Here is a 17704-nt window from a genome sequence, read left to right as displayed (position 1 = left end):
CATTCACTGACCAATCACAGGGCTGCATCCTGGGCCGGCTTGTTCATATCCAGCCCATCCACACCTGTGAGGGTCCACAGGTAGCCCGCGTCCAGCTGACATACGTTTACATATCCGGAAGTGGCTCTATCTGGAGAAATAAAGCGATTAAACCTTCTCATCTCATATCATGAACAGATATTTGTTGAGGTGTGAATTGTCTGTGTGGTGTTGTCACCTACACTATGTAATCTCTCCAAGTCAAGGCACAGAGTGAGTTCACCTTTGGCTCCAATTGAGCCGTGCGTGGGCTCCACCTGGCTAATCCTGCAGCGACCCACTTCTTAAGGTAGACACATCACAGCTTGACCCCTCATAATGCACTCTGAAGCGCCTTTTGGTCACAACTTTTATTATAGTAACATTGATGAAGACAAAAAGTGAGGAAGCTGTATGAGAAGAAGAGAAGGAGCTAGACAAACAATAAGACAAACTCTATACAGTACATACAGCCAGGTTGTTCTCAACAGCATCATATACAAACAGCAATCCAAACACAAAAATTATATACATGTGCTTTGCGAGAAAACCGAAAAGAGGGGTTATAAAATTGATAAATATTGTCCCAAAGTTTGTTTTTCAGGTCTTTCCACCAAACAAGTTACAGGAATTTGAAATAGTTCATGTTAAAATGTCGCTTTGGACGTGTTCAGGAGGTTTTTTCGAGTGAATGCAATGACTAAAAAGTAGGTCCAATGTAGGGTGAAATTGGGAAGCGGGTGGGAGTCAGGCCAGCTGCTCACAAGTCCACCCCTTATGACGGGCCTGCGCCCGTCACAGATAGACCCTCCTCAGGTCGCCGGGCGAGGTGATGGTGTTGCACTGAGGGCACAGCTTCTTTGCTCCCTAATGCAGAAAATCACACTGTAATCAACATATGCTAAATGTTCCTTATGATATATATATTTGCAGAGGAGAAACATACTAGCGTTCTGAGCCAACATTCCTCACAGTGAACGTGCCAGCACTGGATGGAGGTAAGCGGGGTGGAGTAAGTGTCCTGAGGAGGAAAAACAGCAGGTCAAAACTTTGCATTTGTAATAGCAAATCTTGCCACTAGATGTCCATAAATAGCCTATTTTATGCAATTCAACGTCTTCTTGCTGTTTAGGCTACGTGCTCTTTTCATGGAAGATTCAAGTGCTTTTTGCCATTGCACATGATGATCAAAACACATCACACATTGACAAAAAAAATATATGTTTCTAACAAACAGTTGAGTTAAAAGCCTCGCACGTCAACTAATTTCCTTTCAGAGATTCAATTTTAGTGTCACAAATAGATACAAACACCCCATTATTTGCCCCACCATTGGGAAAATTCCTGGGGGAAAACACACACACAAATTAAATAATAGAAACTTTTAAATATTTTTGAGAGAATTTTAAAATTAGTAACAGCTAACAATGCAGGCAGTCATAAAATACAAATAATTGTATTTTTAAATATTCAAAATATTATATAGTCTTTAAATAAATAATGAACAGATTAGTTAAAAGCCCCACACATTGTCTCATTTTCAGAGAAATAATTCCAGTTCCCATTAAAATAAATAAAACAATTCATTATTTTGACCACAAGAGGGAAGTTCTGGAAAAGTATGAATGAAATAAAAATGGAAATGAATAAAACAAATGAAAATCATTTTAATTGAATGTTCAAATTGGTAACAGTCGAGAGAACAGTTAGTGACAAAAATACAATTTATCTTCAGTATCTAACGGTTGGTGTATTTTTAAGAATCTATCAAAAATTATAAAACGTAACCCTAACTCTCCAAATTTTGTGATTTAAAAAATTGTATTAAAAATTATGTGTTTGTATGGTTTCTGGCATACGGTAAACAAAAACAATGCAATGTGCATGCTTTTAGTTGGACAGCGACCAAAGATTAACGATGTGAAAGGTTAAAAAAAAAAAAAAAAGAATAATAAAAGTTCCTTGGATTTCAGAGAATACACTAAAATTACAAACACTTCCCACTCAACAAGCACCCCAAAAACAGACATGCACTCACCATGCAGATGAGGCATTTAAATCTGTCTCCTTTACACAACTGTTTCTCCAAATCTCTTATCCGAGCTTTAAGAGCATCCAGAGATGTCCGCACAGAATCTTCTGAGAGCCTTTTCGCACACACGCATACACACACACAAGAGACAGCGAGTTAGACACTGCATCATCATTTATAAATCGAAGACATATTAAATTATCGTCTGGCCAACATGGACAGTGAGCATGAAATTTAGCAGCAATCACACTGGCTGCATGCGCTGTGTCATTTATCATAGGCTGAGGGAAGGTGATGGGGGGGGGGGGGTCGCTAGCCAATTGCAGTCACCATAAGCTCTTTGACATTCTATCAAAATCTAAAAAAATACAACATTTTCAGCAGAGCAGCATGTGTGCTTCTTCTTGAGGTAAAAAAGTTTCATACCAATCTCGCTTTTTCTGGGAGTGAATCATTATGTGCTTGAGGCACATGGTCCAGTTTCATATGTGAGGAATATGATGCTTAACGTTTTTTGTAGGATTTCCAGCTAAATTAGGAACTCATCGTCCGATTTTCAAAATCTTGGTGTGTTGTACTCAGATTGATGTGGCCATTCCAACCAGGTGCAGCATTTTGACAGATTGTTATTTTTGGGGAAATTTGGTCACGTTGCTATTGTCAGAGCTTACAGAGCTTTAAAATCCTATTAATGAACTTACATGTCTACGCCGGTGTTTTTGCAGGTTTTTGGGAGGACAGGTGTGCTTCCATCCACTTTATCACCACTGCTGGTGGACGGACTCTCTACATAGACATGAATAAAGAAAAAAAGATAAAAGAACATTTTAATACAGCGAGAGAATCAGTCAATGACTTTCAATTCTAATCATTCCTTTTAGCTCAGCATACCTTCATTTGACAATTTGGAAATTTCTCGGTGGACTCCAGAGTCAGGCGGTGCACCGACACTGCTACACAACATTGAAATGTCAACTCACTTGATGCTGAGACACAGCGACGTCTTAAATGTTTAGGAGCTTCAAAATTGTCTTGAAATGTGAACGAACATACTTAGCTGTCGTCTCCTTGATGTTTTCTCCAGAACACACAATCACATCAGTCTCTGTGTATCTAAAGAGAAAGCTAAGGAAAACAAGCTTAAAAAAATGAATAAATAAATAAAACAAAACAAAAAACCCAAACCACAACACTGTAAGAATGTAATGTATTTATATTTCTATTTGGTGATTTATTATTTAATATGATACAAAAAATACTGAGGCGATTTCCACAAAATCAAGAGCTTTTTTTTTTTTTTTAACTTATTTTCCCCCCTCAAGATTCATAATAATAATGAAATTCAGAATTCCATGAAGGTATACAATTGGGTTCTGATAGGAAGTAATATTGTTTGGCCTTGGTGGTGGTCTGTGCTCTATTGATTGCCAATTTTGGTAGCCCTATTTTGAGCCACGAATCTTATTTGCGCACTTAAAATGGACCCTGCAAATCTCACCATGAAGCAGCAGAACTACTTGAATTAGGTTATTAAAAATGTATAAAGAATCATACTGAAAGTTGGCTTAACAATATAATAAAATAACTGGAAAACAAATATTTAAAAAGTTGCTAAAGTATAAAACTAAAATCAAAAGGAGTTCTTTGAAGCATTAAATAATAAATACATTATTAATAAAGTCAAAATTGCATTCCCCAGAAAATTATTGTTGTGTATTATTTTCTCACTTTAGTAACTTTTTCAAATGATTTAATGATTATCATTACATAATTATAATAAAACAGTGTAATATCATTTTTTCCCCAATCGATTTCTTTATCTTCTTTTATCTTGATTTGTTGTTTTATAGTGGCGTGTGTGATAAGTTACTAAATATCGCTTGTTGCCCTAAAAGGGTTTAAAGGAGATTTTCAAGATGATGTGACTGACTTAGGAGCAAATGTGAATTTGTAAAAATGCATTACCGGTACACTGTTTCAGGATATTACTGAACTATTAAAAATATTGTTCCCTTCATTTTTATTAATAGCGCTTGTCCTCATTAGGGTTCGCAGGTGAGCTCGAGACTATCCCAGCTGACGTCAAGCGAGAGGCGCCAATCGCAGTTAAAAGCGCTCCTTAAAGATTGAAAAGATACTGGGCTCGGCCGTACTCTAAGGTGTCGTCTCCATCAACGTCGAGGTCTGCGTCGCTGTCCCGACCCTCTTTAGACGTGCTGCTCACCAACATTGAACCTGACGACACACGGACATGTTCATACTGTGAGGCACCTATGAACAAGAGGGAACTGTCCCATTCTGATCTCCCTTCAAAAAAGACTGAGGGCAGTAATTCAAGCAAAAAGTGCTTATTGTACTTGATGTTTTTTTTTTTAAATATTATATATTGTACTCCATCATCCTTCTTCCTCATAGATTTGTTTCTTTTTGTATTGAAATGTATAAGTTATCCATGCATCCATTCTCTATAGGCCTTGTTCTCTTTAGGGCCACGAGTGAGCTGGAGCCTATCCCAGCTGATTTTGCACTAAAGTCGGGGTACACCCTTGACTGGTCGCCGGTCAATCTCCAGGGATGTATATCAAATCAAATCAAATGTTATTTATATAGCACTTTTCATACATTAAAAATGCAACACAAAGTGCAGAGATAAAAACAGACAATTAAAATTGCAAGAAATATATATATATATTTCTTGCAATTTTAATATATATATATATATATATATAATATATATATATATATATAAAACACCCCTCTGATCCCCACATATACTGTAAAGACAGACACACCCATACAAGCGCACACACACACACGCATACACACAAAGACACAGTTGATATTGACTAATAATGTAGAGACATGACAAGGCACTGAGGATCCAGGTGAGGAAAGACAACCTGCGGGAGCCATCCACACCGAGATACGTCACAGCCTGCAACCACAGAGGATGAAACCACAGAGAACACCACGACCGGGGTCACATTGTGCAGAGCCCCCCAGCATTCTGCAGTTTCCTCCGGGGAAACTGCAGAATGACATCCCCGCGAGTAGACCGAACACACCTCCCAGCATGGAGGCTCCCATGAGGCGACAATTGAGTTAAACATAAAAAAGACTAAAAGACAATAGGACAGGATAAAAACTTAAGGGCAGCAGAAGATACAATAAAATAGGATAAAACATAAATAAATAGATAAACGAATAAAAGAATGAGTCGATAAATGTCTAACTAAATATTTAAGAAATCAGTTAAAAGGTAAATAAGAAATCAGTTAAATCAGCTAAACCAAACGGGTGAGTCTTGAGACTCTTTTAAAAAGTCGCTGCATTCCTGATGCCCTCCGGCAGGCTGTTCCAGAGGTGTGGGCCATAATAGCTGAAATGCAGCCTCTGTAGGTTTTTGTTCTAGCTCTGGGAACAATTAATAGGCCACTGCCAGAGGACCTCAGGACCTGTGAGACTTGATATGATAAAAGCGTATCAGATCAGAATCAGAATCAGAATCATCTTTATTTGCCAAGTATGTCCAAAACACACAAGGAATTTGTCTCCGGTAGTTGGAGCCGCTCTAGTACAACAAACAGTCAATTTACAGAACACTTTGGGGACATAAAGACATTGACAAAAAACAATTGTGCAAAAAGATGCAGAGTCCTCTAGCACTTAGAGCAGTTCGAACGACTAATATTGCAATAGTCCGGTGCAATGACCATTGTGCAAAGGGCGCTGAGACTTCAAGGAGTGTATGCGGTTTAAAGTGACGAGTAGTGCGATCATCTGGGACAATGTCGGTTGTGCAAATGTTACAGATACTCCTCAATCAGTGTGCAAATGGAGCAGATGCTACTCTGGCATGAGTGGCCAGTATATGCAAATAGTGATTTGATGGCCCATTAAGACATTCAAAAACTAGTAAAATAACCTTAAAAACTATCCTGAAACACATGAGTAGCCAATGCAGTCATCTTAAAACAGCTGAGTTCTGAAGAAGTTTTAGAATAGAGATATTCTTTTCGGGAAGACCAGAGCAGGGCCTTGCAGGAGTGTAAACAACAGGAGATAAAAGCATGCATCAGCACCGCTGTGTTAGCCTGAGAGAGAAACGGGCGGACTCTGGCTATATTCTCAAGATGGTAAAAACCTATATTGGTTACAATATTGATGTGTGTAATAAAATTAAACTCAGAGTAAAAAAATATGTCCAGGTCCTTAACAAATTGTGAGGGTTTAAAGCCTTGTTGTTTTGGTAAAAGTTTCTCTCCGATAACTAAAACCTGCCTGTGAATATGCTCATTCATCCTGGTCATTTCATTCTCAGGGCATGGAATCGATAGCAACTGAACTGTTTGTCTTAGAAGACATTTCGCCTCTCATCCAAGCAGGCTTCATCAGTTCATGGAACAAGACTTAGTTAGGACGCACTCACTAGTGTTTGTGTGGAAAACACAACTATTTATGCTCCAACTTAGAGGCATGCCCAACACCACGTATGGAATCTTTATTTTGGAATACAAAAAGGGGGAGAGAGTTTAAACCGCCTGGCCGGGAGGCCAATATCTGTCCACAGAGTCATTGGGTGGAAACTCCCTCAATGATATTCCATTCAGTTGTAAAGTGGTTGTGGAGCGACCTGACGGTCAAGGAGGCCGTGCTGTTTGTTGGAGGCAGAATTATTAAGTTTCTTTGGAATGGCCGAAAGGATGGCCTCTGTTTTGTTCTGGTTGATATGTATGAAATGCATGACTATATATCTCTTAATATTGAATATCTACAGTTAAGAAGGGTATTAATTGGCCCTGTGGCATCAGGAAACACGGCTGTGTATCATTTGCGTAACTATGGAAGCTGATGCAGAGTCTCCTCCATGCAGCTCGCCAAGGTCTGAGGAGGAGGATTGCTGTAACACAACCGCCATGGCCAGTGAACCTATCCATATCACTGGCAGAAGCCCAGTATATCTGCTCAACAACTTCAACTACTCCTACACAGATTCAAGACCAACAACTCCACCCAGCTTGCCAAGACCAGCTCTCAGCTCAAGCCTGCTGACCACCTTATCACATTCTACACCAAGCATGTGGTGAGGGCCCTCAATAGGACAAAAATGAACATTACACTCGGCGCCGACAACATCAGTGGCTGGGCTCTCAAACACTGTGGTGACCTCAGCCCAGTTGCCCTCACCTTCCACGTGATGAAAGCCACGGAGAGTGTCGTTAAACAGAACAATGAGCAAATGTCTCCCAGAGCAGTTCACAGCTTGATCCCCTCCAATTTGCATACCAGGCAGGCAGAGCAACACAACAACAGTTCCTTTCTGAGCACATGGGCCATGTTTTTCACCTACATGACTCAAAGTGTACCCACTTACAGATCAGATGGTAGTACAACACTGGCCATATGTCATACTGTGACTACAGTGAGCAAAACCTTTAAGCAGCCTCTATGTAAGTAACGTTAGTGTTGGGAAAGTTCTTTTTCTACGCAAAATAGTTCAAAATAAGTTCAGTTCAGCGTTCCAAAAATGAACTACTTCAGTTCATAGTTCATAATTCAAAATTTCGAACCAAATTCACCGTTCCAAAACGGTGAATTTTTTCTTCTTAATATGTTTCTGACGGGTTATTACCCTCAAAATACTGGCATTTAATTTCCCCATGTTGCCACCCATTTAGTCCACACTAGTAGCCAGCTGCAGCTTCCACTCTGCAATCTCAAAAACATGAGGAAAAACCTGTTGCTTGAATGGTCTTTTTTTAAATGAGGAATTAAAACAAAAACAGGGCTTTTGTCCTTAATGTGCAAACAAAAACACACAACAGAGTATGACAGGAAAGATGGTGAACGGACATTGATAACTTTGCATTCCTTGTAGTTCTGGCTGACTATATGAACAAAATATTTGATCTGATCTATTCCTCTATTCTAAATTCTATTTTATGACAGCGTGATCGTAAAGTGTTTTAACTACAGCATTCTGATAAAAAATAATGAAAAACAATATAGAGAAATTACGCAGTGTCCCTGAACGCACCTCGGGCACTGACCAGCTGCGATGTAAGCATGAATGGCGGAAGCTGCTGCACTGAATCGGTTGCCAAAAACAGTGTTTATGATAAACGAAGATGCCGAATATGACAACTGAACCCCGGCTGGCTGAACACACTATATATGAGCCTTCATCCCCCGACATATGAAGGCTCACATATAGTGTGTTTAGCTGCAGCTCAGCCGTCACATTCGGCGTCTTGGGCGGTGAGAAAGGTCTGTGTTACAACCTTACATGTCACGGGTGCTCGCCTTGTATTTTCACTATGAAATAATACCACACACTCTTTTGCACTTTTCTTATCAATTCAGCTTTGCCCTTCTTGCGCCACCAACAAAGCTTTGCGTCACTTCCGCCTCTTCGGTGACGACGTTGTCACATCCGTTGAGCACAGCAAACAATCTGCGAGTCACAGTTTTGCTTTTCAATGTGTTTTATGAGGCGGGAAATGCAAATTTTGACTTGCAAATAGCGATGCGAGACCACTTAATTCGAGCCTTCGAGAACTAGCTGCAGCTGTCTCTACCACTATCCATAGGGTCACCCGTTGAGACAGAAGACATCTTTGTTGACCACCTAAACTGAGGTTCTCCTCCAACACAGAGGTGATCATGGGGAAGAGCCACCAGAGGATGTACAGTACATCCTGAGGAAGCGGAACTCCTTCTCTGTCAGCAACAATATCCTACTGACATTCTTTTAGGCCTTCATCGAGCCTGTCATGTCATTCCCGAAGGTCTTCTGATAACAGTCCATCACCCTACAGGATAAGAACTGCCTACACAGAATAGTCAAGGTGTGCTCCCGGATAACTGGACTTCCCACTCGCTCCCTGATGAATATTTATGAGCAACAGGCAGCGGCATGACTGCCCGGATCCTGAAGGACCTCTCCCACGCTCTCTTCCCAGCTGTCATCCGGTCAGAGGCTACGGTGGCCTGCTTGCAAGACCCAGAGGAGCAGATCCAGCTTTGTCCCCCAGGCTCGTCCTCCTCCTGAACTCTCAGAATTCTGACGTCCAGTCGTACTTATTTCTCTTCCTGCCCTTATTGATTGATTGATAGATTGTGTGATTGATCATTGTAAACTTGTATCAATAACAGTGCCGCTCTGTGCTCCCTTAAATTTTTCTATATCTGAATCAGAATATACCCACTAGTCCACAGGGCTACCTTGCAAAGGTTATAATTGTCCAAAAAAAATGAATTTTTTTTTGAATGTCTTTTTGTCTCTACAATGAGAACAGCATGTCCTTTAAACAGGCGTGTGTTCAGTATATCTGTCTTGTGACAAAGCTGCATGTCAGAGTCTGTCGTAGCGTGGATGCTAACCTTTTAGGCATGCTGTTCCTCTGTAATGTGGACTGAAAAGTTCAGTGCTTTTTCAACAACTGCCACTCACTCACGTTATTACTGCCCAATGCACACCATCACACACACACGCGTGCACGCGCCTACCTTTGAACCTTCCAACTAGCGACATCATCTGTATCTTCCTCCTTTCGTTCCACTCATCCTCTGATGGTGTCGTGTCTGCAGGGACCTCCTAAACAAATGCACACACACGCACACACACACACAAAGAAAAGCATATTTACACACACACACACAAACAACACTCACCAGGATGATTGTCTTTATATTTCCAGTAGCCTCTGGGAGCCTTTTCATGACAAGTGAAGTGTTTTCACATGAATACACGCTGACGTGACAGTGATCCTGATGCAGCATGGACAAAGGCAGCCAGCGGTGTCCTATAACATTCTCGGCGTGCTGATATTTGTATATCCAGTGACAATAAAAATGTCACGATGGATGGTTTCATTTCTTTTACTTGATAGGGGGGAAAAAAGATCAACTCAACCATACCTGACCATCCTCTGGTTTCCTCCGCTTCAGTTTGTTGATCCTGACTGAGGACACATGCCAAAGACAAAGTTTAAGGCACATTGACTGCTGTCGTAAATTCTTATTGCTATTCATAATTTGATTCATTTAAATCACAATATTTAGTGGTTCATCTGGTTTGGGATAATTCACACATTTTAAATAGTGCCTTTACATGGTTCAATTATATTATTTTACCTAAGAAGAATAACTTTTTCCACATAAGGCATCCACTAAAGAAGCTAGCTTCTTAGAACAGTTAAAAAGAAGTGTGGTTTTATTTTTGAATGAAAACTAGGTACTGATTTTTTATTTGTTTTGAATAATTGTGTAAATCTGTGTGAATGTACAAACATCAAGAATGTATTGTGAATTTAAAATGAAAAACATCACCGTAAATGTATACAATGTATCGCACTCTTCAACAAAGCAATGTTTTTTTTGTGTGTGTTTTTTTTTTTTTTTTTTCCTGTTTGGCTGTTAGGTCAAGCAGAAAGGAGGATATGTATCCTTTTATGAATTTGAATGACCTTATAGTGCATTGTCGCCTTTTCCTAGAGAACGTTATCTTATTGGTAAGATTACCTCACACACAGATCCTGAAAAGAAATATTACCCGTACATACAGTAAAGAGCATGAAAAGACTTGTAGACTAAAATGACGGTGTATCACTGCAACCCCACTTTCCTCCGTGATATAAAAGTTAACATGGCAGAACACCAGCAGCTCCTCGTTCCCCATTGGGACCTCACTGACTGCAGATAGCGAGCAAGGGACATTAAGTTTTAGGGCCCCTTAATTCCTGCATGACTGTGGCTCCTGACAGTGGGGTGACAAAGGGTGGTGGTGGTGCGCACTGTCACACACACACACACACACACACACACACACACACACACACACACACACGCACACGCACACTGGGGCATGTGGCCGTGACCCCGAGTGCCGCCATGCCAGCAAATATAATGAGGGTTAAAGAGGTGCTCATAGATGAGCAAGAGCTCATCAAAACAGGAAAGAAGAGGAGAGAAGGAAAGTGAGAGGTTGATTAATCAACACAGGGCACAGTCAAACACACACAGTCACACACTCTCTTCTTCCTCTGACGTGGATTTAGAAAGTCATTATGGCGTCCTGTTATAAACCCAATAAAGGCTAACAGACCTCGACAGCAATGGCAGTTTGAAGAGTCAGCTAGAAGCTGAATAAACTCTGCAGTCCTTCGATGTGGGAATTATTCCTTCAATTCATTTATTATCACTATTTTGGGCATACATGGGCTTTATGCCGTGTTTAAACAAATGGATTAAAGCCAGATTGTGAGGTGTTGATTCTGAATGAGTAAGAAATGACAGAGAAAATGATATACTGTATATTTGAAGGAAAATGTAAGAAATTGGGATTATCTTCATATTAAACTGTGTGTGAATGCCTATCTGTGACATACCTAATAAAATAGTACACACAATATTTCACTTTATATGGACACACATAAAAACGCCCCAATGTAATATTTTAAGGTGAATTATTTCTTATGATGTAATAAATGTATATGATAGTTATTGTCTACTGTTAAAGATCTCTTTGAATTAGTATCATCAATTTTTTTTTTTTTTTAAAGATATTTTGTTTTATCATTGAGGACTAATCAAGAAGGTATTATTCTTAAGGTCAATTATTTATTGTATTATATAATAATTAATAACAATTGTATTATATAATATACTAGAACTAAGAACTAAGTTTTTCAAACAGCACAAATTTGAATTTGACCCCAAAAGGCTTGAACAAATTAAATTTGAAGGAACTCAGGCAATTGACATGACCAACGCTAAGACACCAGAGCCCCTGTTTGCACATTCCTGCTGCGCTACAGACCTTAACTTAGTGGCCCGAACCATCCTCGACCACTACATGGTTTTCAGCCTAGCCTACCATCTCTATCGAAACTCCAATGCTTGCCTGAGGTCTTCCGGTGGAAAGAAATGGCTGAGCCTGAAAATGACCCAGATCAAATTGTGCAGGAGGTCACCCCCCCCCCCCCCCCCCCCCCCCCCCCTGGCCGAACAGATTCCAAGACCTCCTCGCTTCCTCTTTTACTCAGGCTAAGGTTTCTTTCCTTTGCCCAGACTAGAACCCCTGTCTTTCACCTCTTCTTTTGGTTTGCTACTTGAATAGGTTTCACACCTAATAGTATAATTTTTTTTTCTTTTTTCGCAAGGAAGGAGCTGGGCTGAAATGTTTTCTTTTTTTCTTCGCCTCCTCTTTTCCTATTTCTGGAGAACGCTACAAGGACTCTCCGTTAATGCTCATGTTAGCTTTTTCCCTTTTTTGTTCAACTGTGCAATCTCTTGACCTCACCACATAGATACACCTACATTGACATCTATATTCACATATAGGCACACACCTTGAGTAAGACGTTGTCATTGACAACTGTGATAGCTGTAAAGGGGGGCGCTAATCTTGTACTCTGGTAACTGCATTGCTGTGTGTACCTGCCAACCTGGGGTTGTCGCCTGGACCCGCCATCGAGCCGACGAAAAGGGGGATATTTAGCAGAAATGCTCCCCGCAACCTGAGGTGTCACAGTGACTCTCCCACGACTTGATAAACTGCTTTCTTCCAAGCGGCCCTGCTGTGAGACTACCACTAGAGGATGCCTGGCGTACTTCAACTGGACCCTAAACTAATTAATATCTACCCTAGAAATCTGAACTCCCAAGCATCAAAGGCCCCCAGATTTTTTCACCGGACCATTTTTCTTTTAATAGGAACAATTGCTGGGACAAGGCGACACTCGCTGGTGTCGAGAGGAACTGCAAAGCCGAACCGTGGACTCTCATTTGATCTTTAACCAAAGACAAATTTCCGCTTTGATATTTTATATATCTGCCGAATGATTCCAAAAGTATGCCTTAATGTCTGTGTCAGTGTGTCAACTTTACAATCGTAGCTGTGAGATTTTGAGAACTGTTTGTCTTGATTTGACTCCAAGCAGCATTAAATGTGATTTGAACCATAAGCAGTTGATTTACCAAGACTAAAGTATAAACAATCATTCTATAGGCTTGACCTTTAAGTAGAGAATACAAAGTTGGGACTATTTTATATTAATACATGATTTTAAACCCATTTTATGGGTCAAAATTGTAGACTAGATTCAAGCTGATGGGTGTGGTCTTGTCTGGTACTCTTTGAAGAGGCCCCCTGGGTATTTAACCCCAGACCGCTGCCAGCAATTCTTCTTGGTTCTTCGCTCTTGCTCCCTGGGTATACCCACACAGTGGGGCAAAACAGTATTTAGTCAGCCACCAATTGTGCAAGCTCTCCCACTTAAAAAGATGAGAGAGTCCTGTCATTTTTTTTTATCACAGGTATACCTCACCTATGAGAGACAAAATGAGGGGGAAAAAATCCAAAAAAATCACACATCTATGAGCATATTATGGTGGAAAATAAGTATTTGGTCAATAACAAAAGTTAATCTCAATACTTTGTTATATACCCTTTGTTGGCAATGACAGAGGTCAAACGTTTTCTCTAAGTCTTCACAAGGTTTTCACACACTGTTGATGGTATTTCGGCCCATTCCTCCATGCAGATCTCCTCGAGAGCAGTGATGTTTTGGGGCTGTCGCTGGGCAACACAGACTTTCAACTTTTTCTATGGGGTTAAGATCTGGAGACTGGCTAGGCCACTGCAGGACCTTGAAATGCTTCTTACGAAGCCACTCCTTCGTTGTGTTTGGGATCATTGTAATGCTGAAAGACACAGCCACGTTTTATCTTCAATGCCCTTGCTGATTTTCACTCAAAATGCCACAATACATGGCTCCATTCATTCTTTCCTTTACACGGATCAGTCGTCCTGGTCCCTTTGCAGAAAAAAGCATGATGTCTCCACCCCCATGCTTCACAGTAGGTATGGTGTTCTTTGGATGCAACTCAGCATTCTTTCTCCTCCAAACACGACAAGTTGAGTTTTTATCAAAAAGTTCTATTTTGGGTTCATCTGACCATATGACATTCTCCCAACCCTCTTCTGGATCATCCGAATGCTCTCTAGCAAACTTCAGACTGGCCTGGACATGTAATGTCGTAAGCAGGGGGACACGTCCTTTGTGACATTGGTCCCAGGACTCTGCAGGTCATTCACTAGGTCCTCCCGTGTGGTTCTGGGATTTTTGCTCACCGTTCTTGTGATCAGTTTGACCCCACGGGGTGAGCTCTTGCGTTGAGCCCCAGATCGAAGGAGATTATCAGTGGTCTTGTATGTTTTCCATTTTCTAATAATTTCTCCACACCAAGCTGCTTACCTATTGCAGATTCAGTTTTCCCAGCCTGGTGCAGGTCTACAATTCTGTTTCTGGTGTCCTTTGACAGCTCTTTGGTCTTGGCCGTAGTGGAGTTTGGAGTGTGACTGTTTGATGTTGTGGACTGGTGTCTTTTATACTGATAACGAGTTCAAACAGGTGCCAGTAAAACAGGTAACGCGTGGAGGACAGAGGAGCCTCTTAAAGAAGAAGTTACACGTCTGTGAGAGCCAGAAATCCTGCTTGTTTGTAGGTGACCAAATACTTATTTTCCACCATAATTTGCTTATAAATTCTTTAAAAATCAGACAATGTGATTTTCTGGATTTGTTGTTTCATTCTCTCTCTCATATGGGAGGTATACCGATGATGAAAATTACAAGCCTCATCTTTTTAACCACAATTGGAGGCTGACTAAATACTTTTTTGCCCCACTGTATTATCTATCTATCTATCTATCTATCTCCCCTAATAACACATTTTATTTTTCTATTGTCTAAGTGTCCTTCCAGTTTGCATCTGTGTTGTGTCTTACCAGCTTGTGTGCAGTCTAGTTGGGCTCCTGCGCTGTGGGAGCGTAATGGGGCCGATTTGACATAGCACCTGCACCAGCAGAGGTCGTCGACTGTTAACATATCAAGAGGTCAAAGGTGAAAGGTTAATAACTCATCTGCTCGTGTGGGCGCTAGGCCGGTTGGGGGTGGCGTGTGGGGAAATGGGCTGATGTGTGCATGCAACACAACACAACAAAAAGGGAAGATGACTGTATATTAAGATAAGGCATCTCTGTGCAGAGCTGTGTCTCTCACTCACTACTCGTTTTTATTGGCAGACTGAGTCAGCAGCAATGAGACAAAGTATTTGCTTTCGTGAGCATGCATCATCAACATACCATTTAGTCTTGTGTGTCTATTGGCCCGCACACGCAGAAATGTCTGTATCAAAGAAAAATAACAATGTGTCAAAATATATGGCTCATTGTACTTACATGCATAATTCACAGTTGACAAAATAGCAATATGTTTTGAGTCGAATGTTAAGAGTTATAGATTTGGGCAGCACGGTGGTCTAGAAATAAGCGCCTATGCACCACAGTTCTGAAATCCAGGGTTTGAATCTCAGCTCATGCCTGTCCGGGTGTGGCGGTTGCATGCTCTCTGTTTATCGTTATTTTTTTAACGCCACCTTTCTCACATAGTCCCCCAAAATGGCAAAAGACTCTACATTGTCCATAGGTTGGAATGTGAGTGTGAATGGTTGTTTGTCTACATATGACTGTGAATCGTGACCAATTCAGGGAGGAAATGCACTATAGAACATGCACGAATGTCTGGAGGTATCGTTGTGGACGGCACGGTGGAAGAATGATTAGCATGTATACCTCACAGTTCTGAGATTCGGGGATTGAATCTCAGATGCGACCTTTCCGTGTGGAGGTTGCATGTTTTCCCTACACTTGTAAGGGTATTCTCTGGCTACTCCAGCTTCCTCCCCCATTCAAAAACAACAAATGTTAGGTTCACTGAAAACTCGATTTGTCCATAAGGATAAATTTGAGTGTGAGTTATTGTTTGTCTATATGTAAACATCCTAAGAGATTTTTAATCTCAACGGGGTTTTCCTGGCTAAATAAAGGTTAAATGAAAAAAAAAAAAAACATCGCTGGAGGAAAAAAGGAAGACTTTTTTTGTCCATTTTGTACTATTTTACTTTTGTATCAAAATAATATTATGCACAGTTAAAAAAAGAACAGCAATTTGGACAGAAGAGGAAGTGTGAGCTCATTGTGACATCTGCATCTGATTTAATCTATTTCCTTACACAGTTACTCTGTTAGGAGCGAAGGGACCGGTACCACTGATGAACATATTACTTGTGAGTGTTGGCTGCAGCGTGTGATCAACTCGGAGCCCATAAAACTGCTGAGTCACTGGCACCACATCAAGACCAGCAACAATGTTTATGATGTCGCTAAGTACTAGCTGAGCAACCTTTGTGTTTGTGTGCGTGTGTGTGTGTGTGTGTGTGTGTGTGTGTGTGTTAATGAACATAACATGTGGCTGCAACGCCTGCAAAAATCAGTGAAGCTTCTTGGCTTTACACTTGCTGGCCGCAAAATTAGGTATTCCTGAATCTAATGAGATCCAATAAAAGCGCTAAATTAAAAAAAAAAAAAGAGAAAGAAAAATAATTACTGTCAGAGAGGTACAAATTCAACAATATATTCATTACTGTGATTTGTAGTTCATAGTGGTGTAGAAGTGCAAAGCATCATGTTGCTAACATTTTTTCCCTCTCATTGTGCAAAACAAACATTCAAACACCATATTATATAGACCTGTACCTAATATTGTGATAGGGAAATAAAAAACAACAACATTTTTGTGGTAATTAAATATGACTGTGGGCAGCAAGTTGGACTTAGTAGTTAGCATGTCTGCCTCACAGTTCAGAGGTTCTGGGTTCAAATCTTGACTGGTTTTCATCTTCTCCCCATGCTTAAGTGGGTTTTGTCCGAGTACTTCTTCCTTACATTCCAATAACATGCGTGTTAGGTTCATTTGAAGACTAACTTGTCCATAGGTGTGAATTTGAGAGTGAATGGTTGTTTGTCTATTTGCGCCGAATTGGCTGGTTACTGGTCCAAAGTGTACCTCGCCTCTCACCCAAAGTCAGCTGGGCTAGGCTTCAGCTCACCTGCCATCCTAATGAGCGCTATAGAAAATCGATGGTCTAAATTCCGATTTTGATGAGTTAAAAGTTTACCTGATATCGGTCAGAGTGGATGTCGTCAGCCAATTGAGGGGGTGAGGCTGGAGACGCTCCTTCGCGTTTGATGTGCAGAGAGAATGAAAGAGACTAAAAAATAAGGAGCGAAAGGAGTCAGAGAAGGGATGAGGAGCAACGGATTAAATGCAAATCATGACGGTATCATATAAGTGTGTTTACCTTTGGCGTCCTCATGAGGTGGTCGTGCTGCATCGAAGTGACGCTTGCGAGAAGAAGGGTAAATAATACATGAGCACACATGTAAACAATATGAAACACACAAACGCTGTAAAACAAACACAATATGGTTCTATAAACATCAGAGAGACAGCTTTATCTTGTCTAAATTTGCATGTATGTGTGTTTATAACCAACCCCCTTTCACATCTCTTCACTCAATCTATCTCACACACAGGGAAACATGTACATGTTTATATATATATATATATATATATATATATATATATATATATATATATATACATATACACACACACACACAAACAGTGAGAGAGAGAGAGAGAGAGAGAGAGAGAGAGAGAGAGAGAGAGAGAGAGAGAGAGAGAGAGAGAGGGAGACACACACACATATATACACATACAGTGTCCCTGCGGGGCAAGTTAAATTT

At 40.6% G+C, this 17704-nt stretch overlaps 1 protein-coding gene across 3 annotated transcripts in view; it reads right to left on the bottom strand.

Annotated features, from left to right (window-relative positions):
- Positions 1-39: 39 nt before the first annotated feature.
- rnf220b (ring finger protein 220b) overlaps positions 40-17704 on the bottom strand; it is a 40609-nt gene continuing 22944 nt past the window's right edge. Inside the window, exons 4-17 of one of the 3 annotated variants that reach the window (XR_009769003.1) lie at positions 17257-17299; positions 17074-17166; positions 15200-15242; positions 14843-14932; positions 9971-10014; positions 9560-9647; positions 4189-4285; positions 3104-3163; positions 2942-3003; positions 2752-2836; positions 2057-2165; positions 965-1039; positions 222-885; positions 40-130 (exon numbers count right to left, since the gene is read on the bottom strand). Coding sequence is in view for 2 of the 3 variants with exons in the window: in XM_061682965.1 (XP_061538949.1) it covers positions 814-885; positions 965-1039; positions 2057-2165; positions 2752-2836; positions 2942-3003; positions 3104-3163; positions 4189-4285; positions 9560-9647; positions 9971-10014; positions 14843-14932; positions 15200-15242; positions 17074-17166; positions 17257-17299 (961 nt within the window). In the remaining variant the exon portion in view is untranslated. Of the gene's footprint in view, positions 886-964; positions 1040-2056; positions 2166-2751; positions 2837-2941; positions 3004-3103; positions 3164-4188; positions 4286-9559; positions 9648-9970; positions 10015-14842; positions 14933-15199; positions 15243-17073; positions 17167-17256; positions 17300-17704 lie in introns of all 3 variants that reach the window. The other 2 variants (XM_061682965.1, XM_061682966.1) reach the window with 2 other exon arrangements.

This window comes from Phycodurus eques, chromosome 8 (genome assembly GCF_024500275.1).
Source record: "Phycodurus eques isolate BA_2022a chromosome 8, UOR_Pequ_1.1, whole genome shotgun sequence".
NCBI lineage: Eukaryota > Metazoa > Chordata > Actinopteri > Syngnathiformes > Syngnathidae > Phycodurus > Phycodurus eques.
This window is presented reverse-complemented; position numbering and strand designations above follow the sequence as displayed.